This window comes from Alternaria ethzedia (genome assembly GCF_023757985.1).
Source record: "Alternaria ethzedia strain BMP 0044 chromosome Unknown scaffold_1, whole genome shotgun sequence".
In the NCBI taxonomy this organism is placed as follows: Eukaryota; Fungi; Ascomycota; class Dothideomycetes; order Pleosporales; family Pleosporaceae; genus Alternaria; species Alternaria ethzedia.
Window position 1 is genome coordinate 534,410 of NW_026056194.1, and position 21,150 is coordinate 555,559.

General features: G+C 37.1%; 4 protein-coding genes across 4 annotated transcripts; 2 read left to right on the top strand and 2 right to left on the bottom strand.

Moving 5' to 3' along the window:
* Positions 1-439: 439 nt before the first annotated feature.
* J4E87_000177 (uncharacterized protein) lies at positions 440-1,855 on the bottom strand (the record flags this gene model as incomplete). The annotated part of the gene is made up of 1 exon (XM_049371836.1): positions 440-1,855. One exon carries the CDS (start codon positions 1,853-1,855, stop codon positions 440-442), a length of 1,416 nt encoding a protein of 471 aa, XP_049237970.1.
* Positions 1,856-2,661: 806 nt separating this feature from the next.
* J4E87_000178 (uncharacterized protein) lies at positions 2,662-4,242 on the top strand (the record flags this gene model as incomplete). Its single annotated transcript, XM_049371837.1, has 1 exon — positions 2,662-4,242. One exon carries the CDS (start codon positions 2,662-2,664, stop codon positions 4,240-4,242), a length of 1,581 nt encoding a protein of 526 aa, XP_049237971.1.
* Positions 4,243-6,088: 1,846 nt separating this feature from the next.
* J4E87_000179 (uncharacterized protein) lies at positions 6,089-7,114 on the top strand (the record flags this gene model as incomplete). The annotated part of the gene is made up of 1 exon (XM_049371838.1): positions 6,089-7,114. One exon carries the CDS (start codon positions 6,089-6,091, stop codon positions 7,112-7,114), a length of 1,026 nt encoding a protein of 341 aa, XP_049237972.1.
* Positions 7,115-7,193: 79 nt separating this feature from the next.
* On the bottom strand, positions 7,194-8,780 carry J4E87_000180 (uncharacterized protein; the record flags this gene model as incomplete). Its single annotated transcript, XM_049371839.1, has 3 exons — positions 7,194-8,161; positions 8,217-8,513; positions 8,576-8,780. The coding sequence occupies 3 exons, from the start codon at positions 8,778-8,780 to the stop codon at positions 7,194-7,196; spliced, it is 1,470 nt and encodes a 489-aa protein (XP_049237973.1).
* Between the last annotated feature and the right edge of the window lie 12,370 nt (positions 8,781-21,150).

Consider the following 21,150-nt stretch of genomic DNA (forward strand, 5'->3'; position numbering starts at 1 on the left):
GCTGTAAGTCGATGAAGGCTTCGAAAGGCTGTGTGTACGGTCGAGCGCCCACGTGTGGTTATGGGTGTTTATGCAGGGGAAGATCAAATCGAAATCAGGGCAAGGTCTTGAATATATATACACTAGAGGGGTACTCGATGGCGTGCTCTAGGAAGCTCGAGCGTCGAGAGTGAAATATTCGTGTAATCAAGGGGCCAATCGCCTAGTTCCCTGCCCGCCTACCAATCCTTGCTCGGAGTCAATGCTCGATAAGTTCGCCCATGATTCGCGTATTCTTACTCGTCAATTTAGATCACCGAAAGGACTGAGCCCTTGGTGTAAGCATCGTGTGTGACGTAAGCGGGAGTAGGTCAAGGTTGGTATGTGGTATATGTATTCATCGGCTTTCATAACTCGTACAGCTTCTTCTCTACCGGCATTGAATCCCGTATTCTGTAGCTCAATCTCTGTTTCGGCTTGGACTCCACCTCTTGAAGACGAACTCTCGAACTGTGTACTTCTTCAGAACGCTACCAATGTCAAGCTTGAACCCATCCAACTTCATGTGATCCGTATCCCATGGTGCTGGCACTTCAACATAGACCAGCATCAGTGTCTTCATGACCTGGGTTTGCACTCGGTTCACCCGATGGAACCACCACCAGTCCCTGCGCTCCTTTTCCGCGGCTCTGGCTTGGGCTTGACCGTCCGTATTCTCGGTCCAGTACGGGGCTGAGTAGGAAGGAATGATCATGATCGCAAACTCGGCATGTGTGAACGCAGGACCGCGAATGTAGAGCAAGTAGTCGACAGCGAATTTGACACCAGGCCGCACGACCCAGCCCAAGGATCGGAAGTGGTGAAAGACAACGTATTTCATCAGGAAAGGATTGTCGGGTGCAATAGGCGGAATACACGTCATAGCAGGATCCACTCGAGTAGCGTCATTGCTCATACGGTACGCAGTACGAAGATGCGTCAAAGCTCTTCCGATATCGTCGGATTCGCCGGAACTGGACGCATGGGCGCAGTATACTCGCAAGAGGTACCATGCTGGGTAGTGTTGTGCAAGATCCATGGGAGCCTGGGTGTCCACGTTGACGATTTGCAAAGCACCAAGGACGTATGTCAGGAAGAAAGCCTCCTCAGGTGTGAGCTGAAGATGCTCAAGATCCACAATATCAACCTCTAGATCAGCTTCAGCGTCGGCCGGTGCGGCAGGGCCATCTGTGTTTTCATTGATCGCCGGAGTTGCTGTTGCATCTTCTGGCTTGGTGATGTCTTTGGCGTCGCTACCTACGAGCTTGTTGATGTTGGCGTCGGATACGATCTTGCCTTCTTGCCGAAGCTGTTGCTCAATAGCCTCGCGCTGCGCCTTGGCTCTCTCTAACTTGAATTGTCTGCGCTCTTCCCGCCTTGATTGTGTAACCTCGGTGCTTGTCTTGGATGCCTGGGCACCTCGCCTTCGCTTTTCAGCGACTAACCATTGTGGTTCACTTCGGCTGAGAGACCCTTTGCCCCAGAAGCCTTGTTCCCAAAGCGCTCGGATGGAGGCTGGATCGGTGACGTGGATTGACTGGGTTTCTGCAGAGTAGTATGCTCTGTGGATGACGATGTGTGACTTGGGCGACCACAGCGACTGCGAAATCAAGCTGATGACTAGTCGCACGATAGAAATGGGGTTGTGCGGAATGAAGGCAGGCAGCGCGTATACGTCTAATGGCAGAGGCTTCGCATGTATTTCGTTATAGTTGGGTCTTTTTGGGCGAGGTTTCCTCGAAACACCGTTGGCTGGTTCTTGGTTCGGCTGAGGTAGACCCTCTGGGCGCTCCTCGCGTGCAGCAACAGCATGCTCAGGCTGCTGAGTTGAAGACATGCCTCAGTCCAGCTCGATGTTCGACGAAACTGTACTCGCGTTAGTCCTGCGCGCGTTTTGAGGCAATGTGAAGTGTAGCAAGTAATGTCGATCAGATACCGTTGTAGTCTATTGTAACGGAAACAGCATCGAGAGCCAAACGCAGTCAAGTGAATGCATGCGCCGGCAATCGTATAAGTGAAAAGTTGTCATCATAAGACAGTGAAACATGTGAATGGAAATGGATGCTACTTACCCGGCCTTTGCGACTTCAGGTAATGGCGTCGTCGACGAGCGTTGCGAGCTTCATGGTGGAGGTGGTGCTGAAGGTGAGAGGAGAGCGCAAAAAGTTTGGAGATGACTGTTTGCCAAGGCCGGATTTGATTGGCCGTCTTGGCCGACCGCACAGCAGTACAGTTCCTAACACTCGACAGCCACCGTACCACTGGCTTTTGAGTGCGCATAGCGGGCATTGACAGTCGCACACGACACATGCTTCACGATAGCCGCAGACTGCGTTTGGGGCTTGTGCTTGCCATAGGAACGCCTGTTGTGACGTAATAAGAGCAGCTATCTCCGAGAAAGTAAAGAACGTCTTCGTGACGCCACGCGAAAGCGATTAGGCATCTGCACCTCTTACACGCATAGTACCTGCCTGATCAGAGACTTACTCCAAACATACCGCAGCTCTAGATATATACGGAACAGCTTTCAAGATGCTGCCAGCGGCAAGATGGTCTTTACGACTGCCACGCCAGAGCGCTCGATCAATCACCTCGAAAAGCACACCACGGCTAGCCCTTCGAAGTCGCCTACCGCGCAACACGATGCCGCCAACGACCTCAGCATATTCTACGAGACCACCTAGCAACGATTCCTCATCAAACACGCATGATGGGGCCCCCAAAGAGACATCGAAAGTCGACGCCGTGTCCAACGCCCTCTCGACCACGCCCGACTCCGAGAACAACCTCGTAACGCCCGTATGCATGCCCGAAGATCCGAACGCTGTCCTAAAGCAGACACACCCCGCCATGCGTCTTCTGGACAACTCCTCTCTTATAGTACAACGACAGTTGGAGATGATGAATGTGCTCATGGGCTTCGAGCAAGCGAACCGCTACGTTATCATGGACCCGCACGGTAATCATATTGGATATCTCGCCGAGCAAGACCATGGCCTAGGGAACGCCATGGCAAGACAGATGTTCAAGACGCACCGCAGCTTCACGACTCACGTCTTTGACCGGGACGAAAAGGAAATACTAAGGTTTCATAGACCTTTCAGCTGGATCAACTCGAGAATACGCGTGTATGATGCGGTAGGGCCCGATAAGAGCACCTATACCAGCTCGGCAAGTCTGCAAGGCACGAGTGTCAAAAGCATAGCCAACCAAACGAGCGCAAATGTCTCAACTTTGGCACTCCAAGACATGAGGATTATCGGAGCTTCGGAACAGGAGTGGGCACCATTACGAAGGAAGTACAACCTGTATCTCGCAAGGAATCTCGAGGACGCCGCCGCAGGATCAGACGCGCCCCAACTGTCCTCTGGTGACCTGCCAATCTCAGACTCTAAAGCCGTGGCAGTAGCAGAAGGCGATACCCGAGAAGTGGGCATGCTCCAGTTTGCCAGGGTTGACGAACCCTTTTTGTCCTGGGACTTCAGCTTGATGTCTGAAGACGGGCGGCTAGCGGGTTCTGTTAACCGCAACTTCGGAGGCTTCGCGCGCGAAATATTCACTGATACGGGTGTTTATGCGTTGAGAATGGACGCTGCCGGGCTGGCAAGTGAGCCGTCAGGCATGGTTTCCAAAACTGGTGAGCAGAGCCGACCATCACTAGAAGACTACCCTGGCATGACCCTTGATCAACGCGCCGTAATGCTTGCTACGGCTGTTAGCATCGACTTTGACTATTTCAGTCGACATAGTGGTTCTGGTGGCATGTGGCCAATGTGGATGCCATGGGTAGGTGGCAGTGGTGAAGCCGCGGGAGGTGCTGCAGCTGGTGAAGCGGGTGCTGCCGGTGCTGGGGCCGTAGGTGCTGCTGGCGAAAGCGGTATTGCAGGTGAGGTCGGCACTGCAGCGCGCGGACTGGGAGCTGGAGAGGGTGCTGCGACAGGTGCAGCTACAATGGCGGGCTACGAAGCTATGCAAAGAGGGCGAGAAGCCAGGCAACAAGGAGACGATGCTTCCCCACAAGCGACCGATCCGTATCAGCCCAACCCCGACCAACAGCCAGGCACAGGTCAAGTCGGTGAAGATGTCTGGGGCGAAGATCCTGGCGTCGGATCTCGGGGTCAAGATCAGGACTTCTGGGGTGGACAGGGTGGACAGAGTGGTGGCGATGCTGGAGACGGTGGTGACGGTGGTGGGTTTAGCTGGGGTGACTTTTTCGAAGAGTAAGGCTGTGCCGCTTCTTTTGTACCACCATTGTATCTTATAGCATTGATACCATTTTAGATAATAAGCTCTATTGCCAAGGCAATCGTTGGCAACGCGCTCATATACGTTTCTCCCATAAGTCGGTTGAGTAGAGAAAAGAGCCCTAGATGCTAGTCTGCGGCTGAGGTGGGGCTGTGCTAAACGGCTCAGTCCTTCCTTCTTCGTTCGCTTTTGCCTTCATACACGACTTCACTCAACCGCTTTGCGCTTCGTTACCTTTATTCTCTACGAGGCGCTAGATCCAACTTGAGCCCAACTCTAGGCTTATCTTGGTACCGGAGCATACCATTCAGTCTTTGATTGATGAGGTGGACAAGCCCGACAACTCAGTCGGCAACGCAGCGAGAATGCCGCAGACATCGGATTTCTACAGGTATAGAGATCTGGACGGATCAAAGCAGCAGATCCGTCTCGCAAGATTGTTGCGATCTCAACCTGTGGCCAATACGCTACACAAGCGCGACTTCATTTACTGCGAACTTGAGATATTCGACATTAACACTGCACCCGAGTTCATCGCTCTATCATACACTTGGGGTGGACCATCAGATAATAGGTACATCGTTATCGATAACAAGCTGCTCGCTGTTAGAATGAATTTATTCGATTTCCTTTTCGCCTTTCGCTCAGACGAAGCCAATACCCAGTACCTCTGGATCGATCAGGTAGCTCCTACATCTACTTGGCTATGCATGCATGGACTGATCTCATCACTCAGATATGTATCAACCAACAGGACACGGCGGAACGCAATCATCAAGTTCGCCTAATGGCTCGAATTTACTCCGAATGCATCTATGTCATCGTTTGGTTAGATCTGTCATCGTTAAGAGCAGCGCGGAGGTACTCCAAAAACAGAAATGCCGAGAATACTGAGGCTATCCTGAGAAACCGTTACTTCACGCGTCTATGGATCGTGCAGGAAGTAATGCTACCCAAAAAGGCACATATCATGTGCGGTCACGTCTGGATCGACTGGGATGTCCTCTTCAAGGCTGCATTGTTTGCTGGATTTCTGGAACATCCAACTCTGTCCCCAATGACATATTTACTTTCTAATCGTTATGCACACGCGGAGCCTGTTCGACCTGGGTATTCGCATCTACTGTGCAATCTACTACGTCAATTTTCCAGTATGGGCTGCGAAGACCCTCGAGACAAACTATACGGTATGCTCGGCCTCATCTCTGAAACGCTACGGCCTATCGTGGATTATTCGAACACTAGGGAAGACGTCTACCTTGATGCCATCAGAATCCTTGGTCCATTTTTCTGCATGGACGCCTCGAATTGGGGGTGGCAGGACTTACCGTTGAGAATGGGTGTCCCATTGGCTCATGTTGTATCGTTGCAGCCTTTCGTCACTGGTCTACTTGCTTGCGGACAAAAAGAAAATAAAGTTGACCCAATATGGACTTTGCAAGACATGGGCTTTGTAAAAGCAGATCCAACGCGACCTTATCCAGGTCGATGGTGGTACGAGTACAAAGGCGTACGACATTACCACGACTGTATTTCCTCCAAGGACGAGCCTGCAAACTCGGAAGCTGCTTTGTGGTCCTTACTCGATGCTACGCCTGAACGAGGCTCGGGGTAACTGGGATACCCCGCATCATCGTCCATCTACCCCGGAAAAGTCCAGCTCCAGATTTCCCGCAGCGCCACCAGTCGGGGGTAATTGTTCCGTTAAACCCACGCTGCCGAAGATCCATCTATACCGACTGCACCGATATAAATAGTAGCCAAGCTTGTTAGAGATCATTATGAGGATCATCAAGCCTTCGAAAACGTTTTCCGCTTTGCCGATATGAAGCTCACTGCGAGTTCAAGCGTCTTCCTGACACTCTTTGTGCATGCAATTGCTGCCCCCGCGCATTCGAAGCAGAAACAAAGTTCTTTTAAATGGCATTCCATAGAATCTCTGATAGCCTTTGGGGATAGCTACACGTACGTGCAGGGTACCCTCGGCCACCAAAACTACACCTTCATTGGCGATGAATTCAACTTCTCTTTTACGCCCGCACAGCTCTTCTCGAATCGCATCGTGCAGAACCTTACGGGAACGGCAGAAGGTGGCCCTAATTGGGTGGAGCTTTTGACTGGATGTGGTGTCGAGGATGGTTTGCACAATCCAAGAGAGTGCGATGTTCAGCTTTGGGACTTTGCATATGCTGGCGCGAACACTATCGAGGAAGCCGGATTCACACCCCTTCATCACAACCATACTGTCTCACTCGAACGACAGATCGAACAGTTTGCCTCCTACGGCAATCCAGCTCTTGAATCAATTCATTTCAACAAGAGAAAAGCGCTCGTAGCGATATGGATCGGCATCAACGACATCAATGACCTTGTATCCACCCAAGGCAAGAACGCATCCTTTGCGCCACTCTACGAGAAGATCCAGGATCGAGTTTTTGAGAACGTGGAGAAGATCTATGAACTTGGCTACAAGAACTTCCTTTTCATGAATCTACCGCCTCTGGATCGTGGGCCAGGCACGCCCAATGTCAACGCGTCGCTCGTTGCTTCTTTCAACAGGATTCACGCTGCACATGCCAACGACTTTCAGTCCGATCATAAGGACGTGAAGGTGCTGCAATTCGACGTGAATAGTGTTTTGAACTACGTTTTGGATCATTACCAAGACTACGGGTTCAAAAACGTCACCGACTACTGCCCTGGATATAATCAGCCAGATATCCTGACAAATCCTAGCCAATATGGGTGCACGGACTTGAATACGTACTTTTGGTACAATTCAGGGCACCTGACGAGTCGGACGCATGAGGTCATGACGAAAGCCTTGAAACGATGGTTGTCAAAGCAGTAATAGGGATATAGACGGTCGTTTGTTCTTGATATCATAGTGCGACATTTGTATCAAGGGTTATGCCACCCGATTAATATCGCTACAATGCCCAAACCCTCTGATCACCCCTACTGTCTGACCTCTCAAGCTTGTTCATTCTCCCATACCACAGCCTGAGTGTCGTAGCGATTGCCGCCACCAGGAAACTACACGCCGCACACACGAAGTTGCCTGTCGGGAAGCCTTGACTTCGCTCGTCGTTCATCCAAATCCATTGCGCAATGATCTGACCAATACCTGCGCAGCTGTTGTGCAGCGCGATTGCGAGTGGCAAGGTGAGGAAGCTTGGCGAGTTGCAGGTTACCCAATTCGTCATGGAAGGTGCTGCAGGGAAGGCACCTGCAGCGGCCATACATAGGCAGCCGTAGCGCTGGACATAGGCGTCGGCTGGAAGAAGACCGGCGGTCAGCCAGCCGGTGCCTCCTATGAGTGATGCGATGGTGATATGCCACCCACGAGCGTTGAAGTGGTCCGCAGAGTAAGAGATTGTGATGGCTACGAAGAAGCCTACGACCCACGGTGGGACAGTCAGAAGTTGAGCATGAATGGACTCGTAGCCTAGTCCGGTAACGATGGTGGGCGTAAAGAACGTGAATGACCCCTGAGGAACGACGTCGGCTACATACGCAATGTAGTGTAGCAGCATGCGTGGACTAAAGCAGGTGTCCAAAATCTCTTTCCTGCTAGCATGTTCTTGATTATATCCACCGCCTCGATCAGCTAGACGATCAACAGCGAATTTCTTTTCGGCGTTGCTGAGCCACTTCGCTCGAGCTGGGTAGTCGGGCAGGAAGAACCACAGAAGGAACGCCGATAGTAGTGTAATGATACCTTCGATGATGAAGAGCCAGCGGAATCCTTCAAGACCTGCGGCTCCGTTTATGTGGCCGACTCCGAATGCGATGGCACCTCCAAAGGCACCAGCGAGGTTGCAGAACGCGATGACGAGGGCGATGCGAACAGCCCGCTCGTTGTAGCGGTACCAGATCGTGATGAAGTAGACAATCCCTACGATACGTAATCAGCGCAATTTTCTCAACCTTCACGTCTCATTGTAACACACCAGGAAAGAAGCCGGCTTCGAAGACTCCGATCAAGAACCTCAAAGCGATGATCGTGGCACTGTTCTGTACACCCGCGAACCCAATCGTTAAGGCTCCCCATGCGAAAAGAAGAATACCGAGCCATCTAGAAGGTCGGATGTAGTGCTTCATGACGAAGTTGCTTGGTACTTCAAACACGGCATACGCAACGGAGAAGAGAGTGACGGTCAGAGCGTAGCCGTGAGGTGTAAGGCCCGTATTGCTGAGCATGTCGTCTCCTGTCTCTGTGTTGAGCACGCGAGCATTGCCAATGTTTCCTGTTATCAATTTTAGCGATTGACTCGGGTGCTGAGACGGTACGGGATGATGAGGACCATACCCCTATCGAGAAAATTCAGGAGATATACCCAGCAACATAGAGGTAGAACGCGTAGGTCTAGTTGCCGGTTGAGTTTCTTGTTGTACTTTTCGTCATAGACGTCTATCTCCCCATGCTCTTGTAGCGTCTCATCATGGTGTTTGACCGTGTCGATGTCGACATCTTCGAGATGTTCCTGCTTCTCGGGTTCTATAGGCTTGTCCATGGTGATATTCTCGTATACGATAGCTGAACAACTCTAGGTAGTCTATTGTGAGTGAAGGTTCTTGCACCTTCCGTGTAGCTATGGTTGATGGTTATATAGTTCAGAATATCCATCTTACTTCGTTATCCCATAGCGGAACAACGCATCCGGATATACCAGTTGCGGCTTTACCCCAGATGTGCGGGGTAGAAGCCCACATCTTCGCGTTGCATATTCCCTACCACGGAGATGATCCGCGATCCATCCGCTGTGGGACGAGAATGTCGGTGTTGTCGCCGATGGTATTGTTTGTTGGGGTGGGGAACCAGTTTGGCCACCGAGAAGCCCAGGAAGCTACCCATGTACGTCATCGAAATGATCCACGTGCATCTCAAAGCTTCTTAAGGTCATCTCCGCATGCGTTCGTTGCTAGTATTAACGTATCCTGATTCCCGGTGAAGATACGACAATGTGGGTGCATCCAGTCAAGATGAGGCCTCGAAATACCTAGGTAGCCTCGGAGAGCGCGCACTGAGCACGGGCCTGCTTCCAATTGGATCTATTTCCCCCATACGTCATCTCGCTTCACATGAATCTGAGGAGGCCCGTGGTCATCTACCGTGAACTCTCGTCACCATTACTCCTGTTCTCCTACGTTCCTGGCGCGCAACGTTAATCCGAATCGTTATCGGTCAATCTATCTAATATGACAATGGAAAGAACCATAACGAGTAGACCTATAGCGACAGTAATCTGTAACGTAAAGGCAACCCAGACCATAGTGATTGCGCTGACTCCGATATCCGTTCGGATATTCCCGTAGTTGGCTGACTCTGCCATTGCAGCTGCACCGACAGATCCCACATGCTGCCACAAACTCGCGATAAGTAGCTGCGCTGCAGCAACAAAACTCGCTGCGAGCGCAACTTGTGAGACGGGACGCGACGGAAAGGGTCTTACATCTACGTCAGACCCAGTTCTTTCATCTCGCTCTTCGTGCCACCCCGGAAATGTTGCGAGAAGCAATATAGTAACAAATGCGAGGACTACAGCAATGAATAGAAGACCAGAGAAGAGAACTTCGTTCTTGAACTTTGCAGCAGCTCCTATCAAGTTCAGCGGGTCATTTTCGTACCCAATTTGCTGCGCCAGACCATCATGGTCGGAGCTACAAAGCCAGACGATACCACGTTAGCGCACGCACATCCCAAAGTAGCCCGCTCGGACTTCAAGCTCGGCGGATCCTTTCAGACCATTCAATGTATCAAGCAACACATCATAACCTTCAGTAGTGCGTTTCGAAGTCGAGTTCGTATACAATAAACCGAGGACGTAGATATTTGTCATAGTCAAATAGCTTGCGCACCCAGCCAGAGATATTGCTATAGATACAGTAAGTATAATACTAATCCACGAACTTCAGATCAGTAGCTTACAATTTAGTATAATCACGACAGTCAGCAGAATCATTAACATATAATGATAGCCGAAGAACGGAATTAGTCCTGTTAACATAGTAAGTTTAGACATAGAACTATATTTTGAATTAACTAACTTTGAAAAGACACTGCGAAGCGTAGGTTCGCTATCGCTACCTTAGTATTCAAGAATCACGCGCTTAGAGCTAATTCACAACACGCATCTAGAGTATAGAATATCTAGCTTTTAAGCTAATATTACTTCTTTTATATAGTATATGCAGATGTGCAGGTTCTAATTAATATAGTGTAAATTTCCTTACAGAAAGTGCAGCTCTTAACTAGTTTTTAAGCAGAATTAGGCGCTAAGAGATAAAGTTATAAATATAAACCTACGTAGCTAAAATCTAGAAGCTAACTTAACTTTAAGTTAGCGTTCTTATATAAGTACTAGAGTTAAAAAGCTTATTAAAAATAAAGTTTATAAACGTATACTTCTTTTTATAATATATAGTACTAAAGTAGATTTAGAAGTACTATATATAAAAGTAAAGTTATAGTAATAGTATATAAAGAAAAGTAAGTATTAATAAGCTTTTCTTTTTATATATTTAGAGAGAGTAGATACTCTTTAGCTTTTTTTTATTAAGTGTAGATACTTATATAATATATATTATTATATATAGAATTTCTTAGAGCTATAAATAAAATAAAAGTTAGTAGACTTACTAGAAATTATACTATAAACTTTAGAAATACTAAGTATTAAGCCTTAAATAATACTTAATATATTAGTTCTTATTCTCTTTATACGTTAACTATATAACTTTTATTATACTATAGCTATTATACTCTCTAAGTATACTAATAGCTATAGTTTTAACTTAACTATAAAAATAACACTTTAGAAGTAAATATTATGCTAGTGTATAAGGTGTTCTTATATAAATTAGATCTTTAACAACCTAAGAATTACTTAGAAGAAGAATATCTTTTAATAAGAGCTCTTTAGAATTATCTTATTATCTACTATTTTATTTTTTACTTATACTTTTTAGTATTAAACTCTTATATAATACTTTAGATAATAAAATCTCTCTATAATAAGACTCTTTTCTACTAAACTAATATCTATATACTTTCTTACTTATACTAACTACTTTATATTCTTATAGTAATATATCTTTATACTCTTTAATATCTATATAAATAGCAAAGCCTATAAAGATATATTCTACTATATAGTATAAGAAGTAGTTAGTATACGTTAATATAACGCACACAGCAACAATAACTATAATAAATATAATAAGTATAGACTTAGCTCTTTTCTTTAAGTTAGCTAAAACTATAATAGTAGTTGTATTTAGGCTAACTACGTTCTTACTACTAAGCAACATTAGATAAGATAATTGCGTAGATAAGGCAACTACTTAGAAATACTAGAAAACACTAATTTAACTAATACCTAGAATAGTAATATTAGAAGTATAATAAAATGCTAGGCTAGCTAGATTAATATAACACTATAATAGTATATTTAGAATATACACTAGTGCAGAACTATAGTTTAATAAAACTAATAATTTAATAGAGTATTATAGTAAGTAAAACGCTAAGCTATACTAACTATAAAGATATTTAGAAAGTATTTTCTACTATTAAATAGAGAGTATTAAACACTATTAAGTATTAAGAACTTATCTTTTAATTATATAATCTCTATAGTATAATATCTATTTTAGTATTTAAGCTATTAAGTAAAGAAGTATTAGCTTTTTTATAAGTTATTTAGAACTATAACAACTACTAAAGAAATAGAAAAAGCGTAAGGCGTTAAGAGATCTAGTAATTCTCTCTTCTAAGTATTTATCTACTACTTCTTTAACTACTTTAATACTAAAGACACTAACCTCTAGAACTATTTTTAAAGTAGAGAGTATATTATTATTTATAATAGCAACTAATAGTATAGTCTTTATAGTTTACTCTAAATATACTACTCTAGTCTTTACTAGTAATAACATTACTAAGTTTCTTAAAGACTATAACTAATAAGCTAATAATAGAGGCCTCTCTAATAAGATAAGAGTCTCTATTCTTTTAAATTATATTAGTAATAAGAATTACTCTATTACTTATATTATTAAGCTCTTTACTAGTTATAAGAAGAAAAACTAAACTAAGCTTAAAGTAAATATAAAGAAATACTAGGTAAATAAGAATACTACTATTAAGATAGGTAAGCGCTTATACTTATAAGCTTTTATCTATAAGTATATAAATAATCTATCTAGTCTTACTAAGTATTATACTTACTTCTACGTAATAGTAAAAGCTTATATTACTAATAAGTAAGTTCTATAGAAGAAACTTAGCTTTCTCTTCTACTATAGACTTCTAAAGTATAATAAGTAGATAGTTACTTTTATAATACTTAATACTTCTAAAAGTAATAATTAGGCTAAGTACTATATAGATAAGATCTATATCTTTTTTAAGAAACACTATAAGAAGAATAGCGCTATTAATAATATATATACCTAAAAACGCAGTAGTATAGATACTAAAATAAAATATATTATACTTACTAATAAGTATACTACCTTTAACCTAGAGAAGGTAAAGAGTATTATTACTAATCTTAAGAAGTAATAGAAGAAGTAAGAATCTCTACTTTCTTCTAATATAAATTCTAAGATAGAACAACTTATAATATTACTAAATAGACTAAAGCTTAATATAGATATAGTTTATTTCTTTATAGCCTACTTATTAGTTACTCTAATTTTTAAGAATCTTTATAATACTCTATACTTTATAAGCTATATAACTAAGAAAGAGCTCTCTATTAAAAGAAATAATAGTTCTTTTATTACTAAAGCACCTAGAAATATAGCTTCTAAGAGAGAAACTATTTAGTATAGAAAGGCTAAGTATACTAATACTTACTATATATATAATAAAAAGAGTTATAAGATAGCTAATTATAAACTCTATAATAATCTTTATAACCTAGGTTAAATTAGTTACTATTAGAATAGTAAGCGTAAGTAAGAAATATACTATTTTAGCCTACTCTATAATTACCTTAACTAAATCTCTAGTACTTCTTTATTAATCTATAAGCTTAAATAGCTTAGGTCTAAGATTAAGAAGTATTTTAATGTTACTAATAATATAATAAAACAGCCTACGTATAGTATTCTTTCTAAGAAGTTTAAGAGAGACTTTTACTCTAAGTATATTCTTAAGTAATTAAACTTAGCTAATATAATTATCTATTTAGACTATCGCGTTAGTTATAAGAATGCTTAATAGTAGTTTATCTAGTTTTAGAAAGGTGTTAAGTACTCTAAGAAAGTTTAGCTACTTAATAATATTAATTCTAATAGTATTATTATTAGTAGTAAGAACACTACGTTTCTCTATAGTGCTAAAGGTAATACTATTAGATATCTAAGTAAGAGTATTCTTAGTAACTTTAATTAAGTTTGTAATAGCTATATTAAGAAGAAAGGTAAACTTTCTAAGTAATTATAAAGCTCTTAGCTATTATCTAAGAAGAATATATTTAGATAAGTTTCTAACTTATAGGTATTAGACACTACTATAATACTAGAGAGTAGTTAGTTAGAGTAGCTATTTCTTCTATAAGCCTCTAATACACTATTTATAGTTATACGTTTATCTACTAATATCTATATTAATAATAGTATATTAGCTAATTCTAGATATTTATTATAAGGCTATAAAAAGAAGGTAGTTAAGTTCTTAGACGCTCTTTCTAATCTAGAACTTAAGAAGCTTATTAAAGAGCAACCTAATTATATTATAATAGCGCTTCTAAGTTAGAAAGTGTAAGAAGTAATAGTTTCTAACCTAATTAGTTAGAATAATATTACTAATTAATTACGTAATCTTCTAAAGAAGAATAGTATTAGTATAAATAGTGTTAGAATAGTAAATAGCTTTAAGGCTAGCTACGCTATAAATTTTAGATAGACTCTATTTTTACCTAAAATCTATACGCTCTTTTACGCGTCTACGCTCTACTATTATATCTTCTATAAATACTTATTATAATTTCTACTAACTATATAGTTATGTTAATATAACACTAATACCTTTTATAATACTATTAATATATACTACTTAAATATGTAAACTTAATATAAAGTTACTAGTTATAGTAACTTATAAAGTAATACTCTTAACTATATACTTACTAAGATAGTATATAGAGTATAGAGACGCGCTAGACGCGTATTTATCTAGACAGACCTACTAAAGGCCTAAGTTTATATTTATAGTAATTCTATTAAATGTCTTATTAATATAAGCGCGTAGATAAATATTCTTTACCTTAGCGTAGCACGCGCGCTAAAAATACTATATAAATACTAAATATAAAAGCTTAGTAACTTACTATAAGAAGTTACCTCTACTAATAGTAGCTATAAGCTATTTATTAGTACTACGTTTAACGTCTTTATACGCATTAGCACTATAGTTATTTACACTATCTTCTATATTATTATAAACTTTATACGCTTAGCTATACTTAGAGAACTATAGTATATAGCGTTATATATTAGAATATAATATAATACATTTAGTAGAGTATAATATTATATTTAATCTAAGAATAGAACTAAGTTAGTTTTCTTTATTATCTTAGACTCTAAGCTTATATACCTATTCTCTACTATAGATTATAAGTAAGAGAATAAAAATAATAATACTATAGAATACGTATAAGTTAGTACTATAACTAACTTTACTTTAGAGCTACTTTAAGATTCTTTTATAGTTTAGTATCTATACTAAGAAGCGTAGTGTAACCTAACGTATAGTTTTAAGCAATATAATATACTATTTCTAGTAAGTATCTAATAGATATAAAGAAGGTAGATACGCTCTCTCTTTAATAATAGCGTAGAGGCACTTTAGATAGATAAGAATACTAAGCTAATTATTTAGTATAAATAGAAGCTTACTAAGTATACTATTATATATAAGATTAACTATAAGAAGATACTTAATTACGCGCGTAGAACTTATTAGTAACTAGAGGTTACTATCTTATATAAGACTATAGATAAGAAGGTTTAATCTATTAATATTTCTTAAGTAGATAAGCTAATAGAGTTTAGATAGAAAGACTAGAAGAAATAAGCTATTTAGCGTTAATAACTTTGCCTATCTATTTATAAACTAGACTTAAGACTTTATAATAATATCTTTAAACTATAATATACTATATTTCTATAAGAAACTTACCTTATACTAAAAAGACTAGCTAACCTTTATATTAGATTATAAGTTACATAAGAAGAGAGAGATCTTTTTATCTAGATACTCTATAATAGAAAAGTAGCTTTATTATAGAAATTTACTAAATCTAGTAGAATATACTCTAACGTATACCTACTATATAAGATCTATATAGTTAAATATAAAGCTTAGTAAGTGTAAAGCTTTACTATTTCTAAAAAGCTTAAGTAGGTTATAGTTAATATAGCTAATACTTACCTTAATAGAGGTACCTAGAAACGCTATAATAGTTAGTATTATAACTTATAGTACCTAGTTTCTAAAAAGAATAAAGAAGCTTAGTAGATCTCTAATATGTAAAAGATTAATACTATTAGTATACGTAATATAAACCTACTACTAATAGTAGATAAGTTCTCTAAATACTTTACTAGATATCTTATTAACTTTCTTATAGATCTTTATTCTAGTTATAATTAGATTACTCTTTACACTATAAGCTAGAATATAATAGCCTTTTAGACACTAGTTAGTCTTCTTTATTTATATACTATAGTTATAGAAGTAACTAACTTAGTTATAGTATTCTAGCGCGTTATAATAAAGATTCTTAAAAACTATTAGCTAAATACTATAGTATTTATTAATAATATTACTTATAAAGGTTCTAAGATAGACTATAGTAAAGAAATAGCTATGCCTAGTATTTATCGCTATATATATAAATATATTTTCTAACTTAACTATATTCTTATAGATATTAAGCGCGTAGAAGAGATAGTCTCTAGTAAGAAGTACTACTTTTTTATAAAACGCTTAGAAGTTATTAGCTATAAGATTAGCTCTAAAGAATACTATTCTAATAGTAAGAAAGTCTAGAAGCTTTTAGACTAGCTACCTTACTATAATATACGTAATATTTACTCTTTTCTTAGACTATATATTTACTACTACATCTAGGTAAAAGAATTTACTACTATTACTAAGCTTCTTTTCTATCTTCTTTATAAAGATATAAAGTATAAGTAGAGTCTAGATTAAGATTAAGTAATATATACACTTAAACACGCTATATACTTAGCGCTAGTACTAGTAAGTCTTAACTACTTAGATATATTAAAGTATAAAGTCTTTCTTATAACTAACGCTAGTTAGAATAGAGAAGAAGCTTATCTTAAATAGCTATAGTCTAATAGTAGACACTACTCTATTTAATTTAAAAGTACACTCTAGTTAGTAAGAGAACGTCTTTAGTATTCTACTAAGTTAGAATATAAGGTAGTGCTATAGACTTTAAAAAAGTTTTATATATACCTATATAGTATACACTTTACTATTAAAACTAATATAGTAATACTTATTACCTAGCTTAATTACTTTTCTACTAATAACCTAGAATTAGTTATAAATTAGTAGATCTCTACTATTCTTCTTTAGAACTTTAATATTATCTATATCTTTAGAAAGAAAAACGTTGTTATAGATACTCTCTCTTACTACTCTAAACCTAATAATTAGATTCTACTAAAAGAATCTAAGAATAATCTTAAGAAGTTTATTAACTATATAATTAGAAGTATAGAAAAAGAGTTACTACTTATTAGAGCGTTCTAGGTACTTAAGCATAAGTATACTAAATAATCTAAGTAGATTATCTAGTTTCTTATTAACCTTAAGATTTCTAAAAGTATAATACTAAAAGAGCTTTACGTATAGAAGAAGAAAGCTCTAAACTTCTTTATACGTAATTACGCGCTCTTCTATAAGACTTTAAGAAACGTAGCTATACACTATATTATTAATAACACTAATATCTACTTATAAACTATATAGTTAATGTATAAAACTATTAGCTATTATAGAACTAATACTATATACTTTATACTCTTCTAATATTACTAGTAGTCTAATATATATAAAGACGTTTAAGAAAGAATTTAGCGTTATTCTAAATACTAACTTTGCTTCTCTAAGAGAAGAGTTAATATATTAACTAATATATATAGCTTTATAATCTAGAAGTTAGTTATAATTAATATAGTTTACATGCCTTATTACTAAAGTAAGAAGTATCTTATTATTACTAAAGAATACTTAAGTAGATAGCTAGAGGCTAGAGCGCTTTCTAATAATAAGTTTAGCACTATTACTAAGTTTATTTATAAGAATATTATCTATTAATAGAGTATAACACGTAAGCTTTTAGTTAATAGTAGGCTAGACTTTACTAAGATAGTAAAGTATCTTATAGCTAACTATAAGATTAAGCGTATTTAGTTATTCTTATATAATCTATAGGCTATAAGTAAGATTAAAAATAGATATAAGCTTATTATTAATACTCTTACTAAGCTATTAGATCTATAGATAAATAACTTACCTACTATTCTTCTTACTAACTATATTTCTACTTAGTCTTAGATAGACTATTTACTATACTAGTTAATTACTAGTTAAAACTTAGTTCTTTTATTAGAATTAGAGCTTCTAACGTAGTAGACTCTTCTATTTTAAGAAGTAAAAGATTACGTATAACTTCTAGTAATACGCGTAATATAATTAGACCTCTAGAACTAATTTACTAAGAATACTATTACCTATACTAATTAACTATATTAAGCTAAGAAGAATTACTAGAATAATACTAAGAAAATACGCTATAAGAAGCTTTAACTTAGTAATCTAGTTCTTTTATAAAACTCTATATAGAAGATTAATATATCTAAAGATAAAAAGCTTAACGCTAGGTAGATAGGTCTATATTATATTTAACGCCTATAGCTAGAGTAAAGCACTTACTAGATTAAGAATCTTAATAAAATACTACTTTTATATACTATTTCTAGTAAAAGGCTAAAGCTCTTTTACTAATAAATACTAGAAAATATTACTAAGTAATATTATAGCTAGATAAAGCTCTATAACTTAGATAACTAAAAGAATATTAACATCTCTATAGACGTGCTAGCTATCTCTATTAATAATAATAAAAAAGATAGCTAGAATACCTCTTTCTAACTATAACTTAAGAAAGAGAAGGTAAGTAATACTCTAAGACTTATTAGCTAACTAAGCATTCTTCTAAGACTTATTAGTTAGCTAAGTATAGTTATTACTAAGCGCTTTATAGAAGAAAAATAGAGAGTATTTAGACTAGACTTTATTTCTTTCTCTAATTCTAATATATTATTAGCGTTAGATAGAGAAAGAGCTTAGACTATAGAATAGCTTCTACTTAAAGAAGAGAAGAGAAAGCTTACTATAGGCTTTCTTATTTAAAAGCCTCTTTAATAATATATAGTCTACTATTACTAAGTATTTAAAGTATACTTCTTTAGTTTCTTTTTATTTCTTTCTCTTCTATTACGTTAACTATACTATAAAGAATCTTAACATTATAAATATATATAGACTATATTAGTCTTATAAAGAAGCATTTTATAAGTTCTACTAAAACTAGAAAGATAGCGCTCTTTTTACTTTTAATCTTAATTTATTCTAGCTTCTTTTCTACTATACTTGCACCTTAATAGTAATAATAAGTCTCTGCTTATTATACTCTCTTTCTAGCTTTTATTAACTTTTACTACTACTAGTAAAAGAAGTGTTTAACTTTTCTATAATCTTAAACTATACTAGATAAACGTATTATAAACTATAAGATAAGTAGTAATAAAGATAGCGCAGCGCTTATAGCAGCGTTTAGCTAAAAGCTACTACTAAAGTCTAAGGTAAACGCTACTTTAAGTACTCTTTACTACCTCTAACTTCTTTACTATAATATTAATACTAGATAATATAAATAAAGAGTTTACTATATATAAGTAATACTCTTTTTTATAAGCGCTAGGTAGTATATATTTAGATACTCTTAGTAAAGTATAAGTACTATAAACTTTAAGATAAAGTAGAGAAGATAGCTACTACTATTCTTACTACTTTACTATATTCTATCTTATATTAGATTCTCTACTACTAGTTAACTAGACTATAAAGTTATATAACTACTAAGGCGTTACCTCTACCTAGTAATAACTACCTAGACTTAGTTAATTTACTATTCTAAGCTTCTTAAGCTACTTAAATTAAAGCTTAGAATAGTAATTTTTAGTTATATTAGTCTACCTATAGTTAAGTTTCTAGAAAGTAACTACTACTAGGTAAATAAAAACGTATCTATTCTACTACTATCTTAATATACTTAGAACGCCTAGAGAACGTAGTAGCTATAATTCTACATATAATAACTAGCTATAACTCTATACGTAACTATCTAGAAACTACTATAATAACTATAACTATCTTATCTTTAGTAACTAATTCTCTATTACCTCTACACACTTCTAGAAGTAATAAGAGAGAGAGCTATAAGTATTATAGCTCTCTTATAACTTTAATATTAGAAATACTAGTACTAATTATAATAAGTATTACTCTTTTAACTATTCTATCTAGCTTTAAACTCTCTTTAAACTATATTTATATAGTTATTATAGTTCTTTAGCTATAATTCTAATAGTTATAGTCTATAATAGTTCTAATATATAGATTTTAGGTAGGTTAGAATTTTACCTAAAATCTAGTTATTACTACTATAATAATATAACGCTATCTATTTACTAATACTATTATACGCGTAAGAACACTACTAAGTATAATAGCTAATTACATAATTAATTACCTTATCTTTACTATAATTTTACCTTCTAACTTTACCTATTAATATTATAATATTATAATACTATAATAAATAGAGGCCTCTTAATTATATATATATATATACCTTCTCTTAACTATTACTTCTTCTTCTCTTCTCTAACCTTTTTAATCTTTTCTTCTTACTTCTATATACTATAGTTACCTCTTAGAAGTAGACTATATCTTCTTTCTCTCTTTATTAACTTAACTTTTCTTATTTTCTACTTTAGTAATTATAATAATAACTATAACTATAACTACTACGCTTAGCGTAAAGAAGTATAATAAGCCTATAAGCTACCTAAACCTTCTCTATAACTTCTAGTTACTATTAACTTTATATATAAAAGCGCGCGCTTAGCCTACTATATCTATAACTAATTCTATAAATAAGCGTATAAGCGTAACTATACATATATATATATAAGCTTAGTACTATTAGTTCTATACTATAAGCTAGTCTAGTAAGAGTTTCTTTATAAGAGCTAGTTTTAGATTACTAAAGAAAGATACTTACGCTACTAGAGGCTTAGTAGAAGATAGCTAGTAATAAAGACAAAAGTAAGAGTAAAGCTATAAATACTAAAAAGTTAACTTTCTCTTATAGCTAAGACTCTTCTTTATAAGAGACTTTTTCTTAAAAAAGTCTACCTTTTAAGCTCTATATACCTAGTCTAACTAAGAATTTTACTACTCTAGATATCTATAGTTAAGCTTCTAGAAGTAACACTAGCTCTTTTTCTACTACCTCTTCTAGTTTATAACTAAAGAAAAATACTCTTGTAATTATCTAGGCTCTATACACTAAAGCTAAGAACTAAGTTCTTATCTTAGCTTAGAACTAAGATTTCTAGAATCTAAATATTAATAGTAAGATAATAGAGTTTATTACTAGTCTTAAATAGTAGTCTTCTAAGTAATAGAAGGTTATTCTTAATACTTTTATAACTAACGCAACCTTTCTATTTAACTAAATTACTAACTTTATTCTTAAAGTA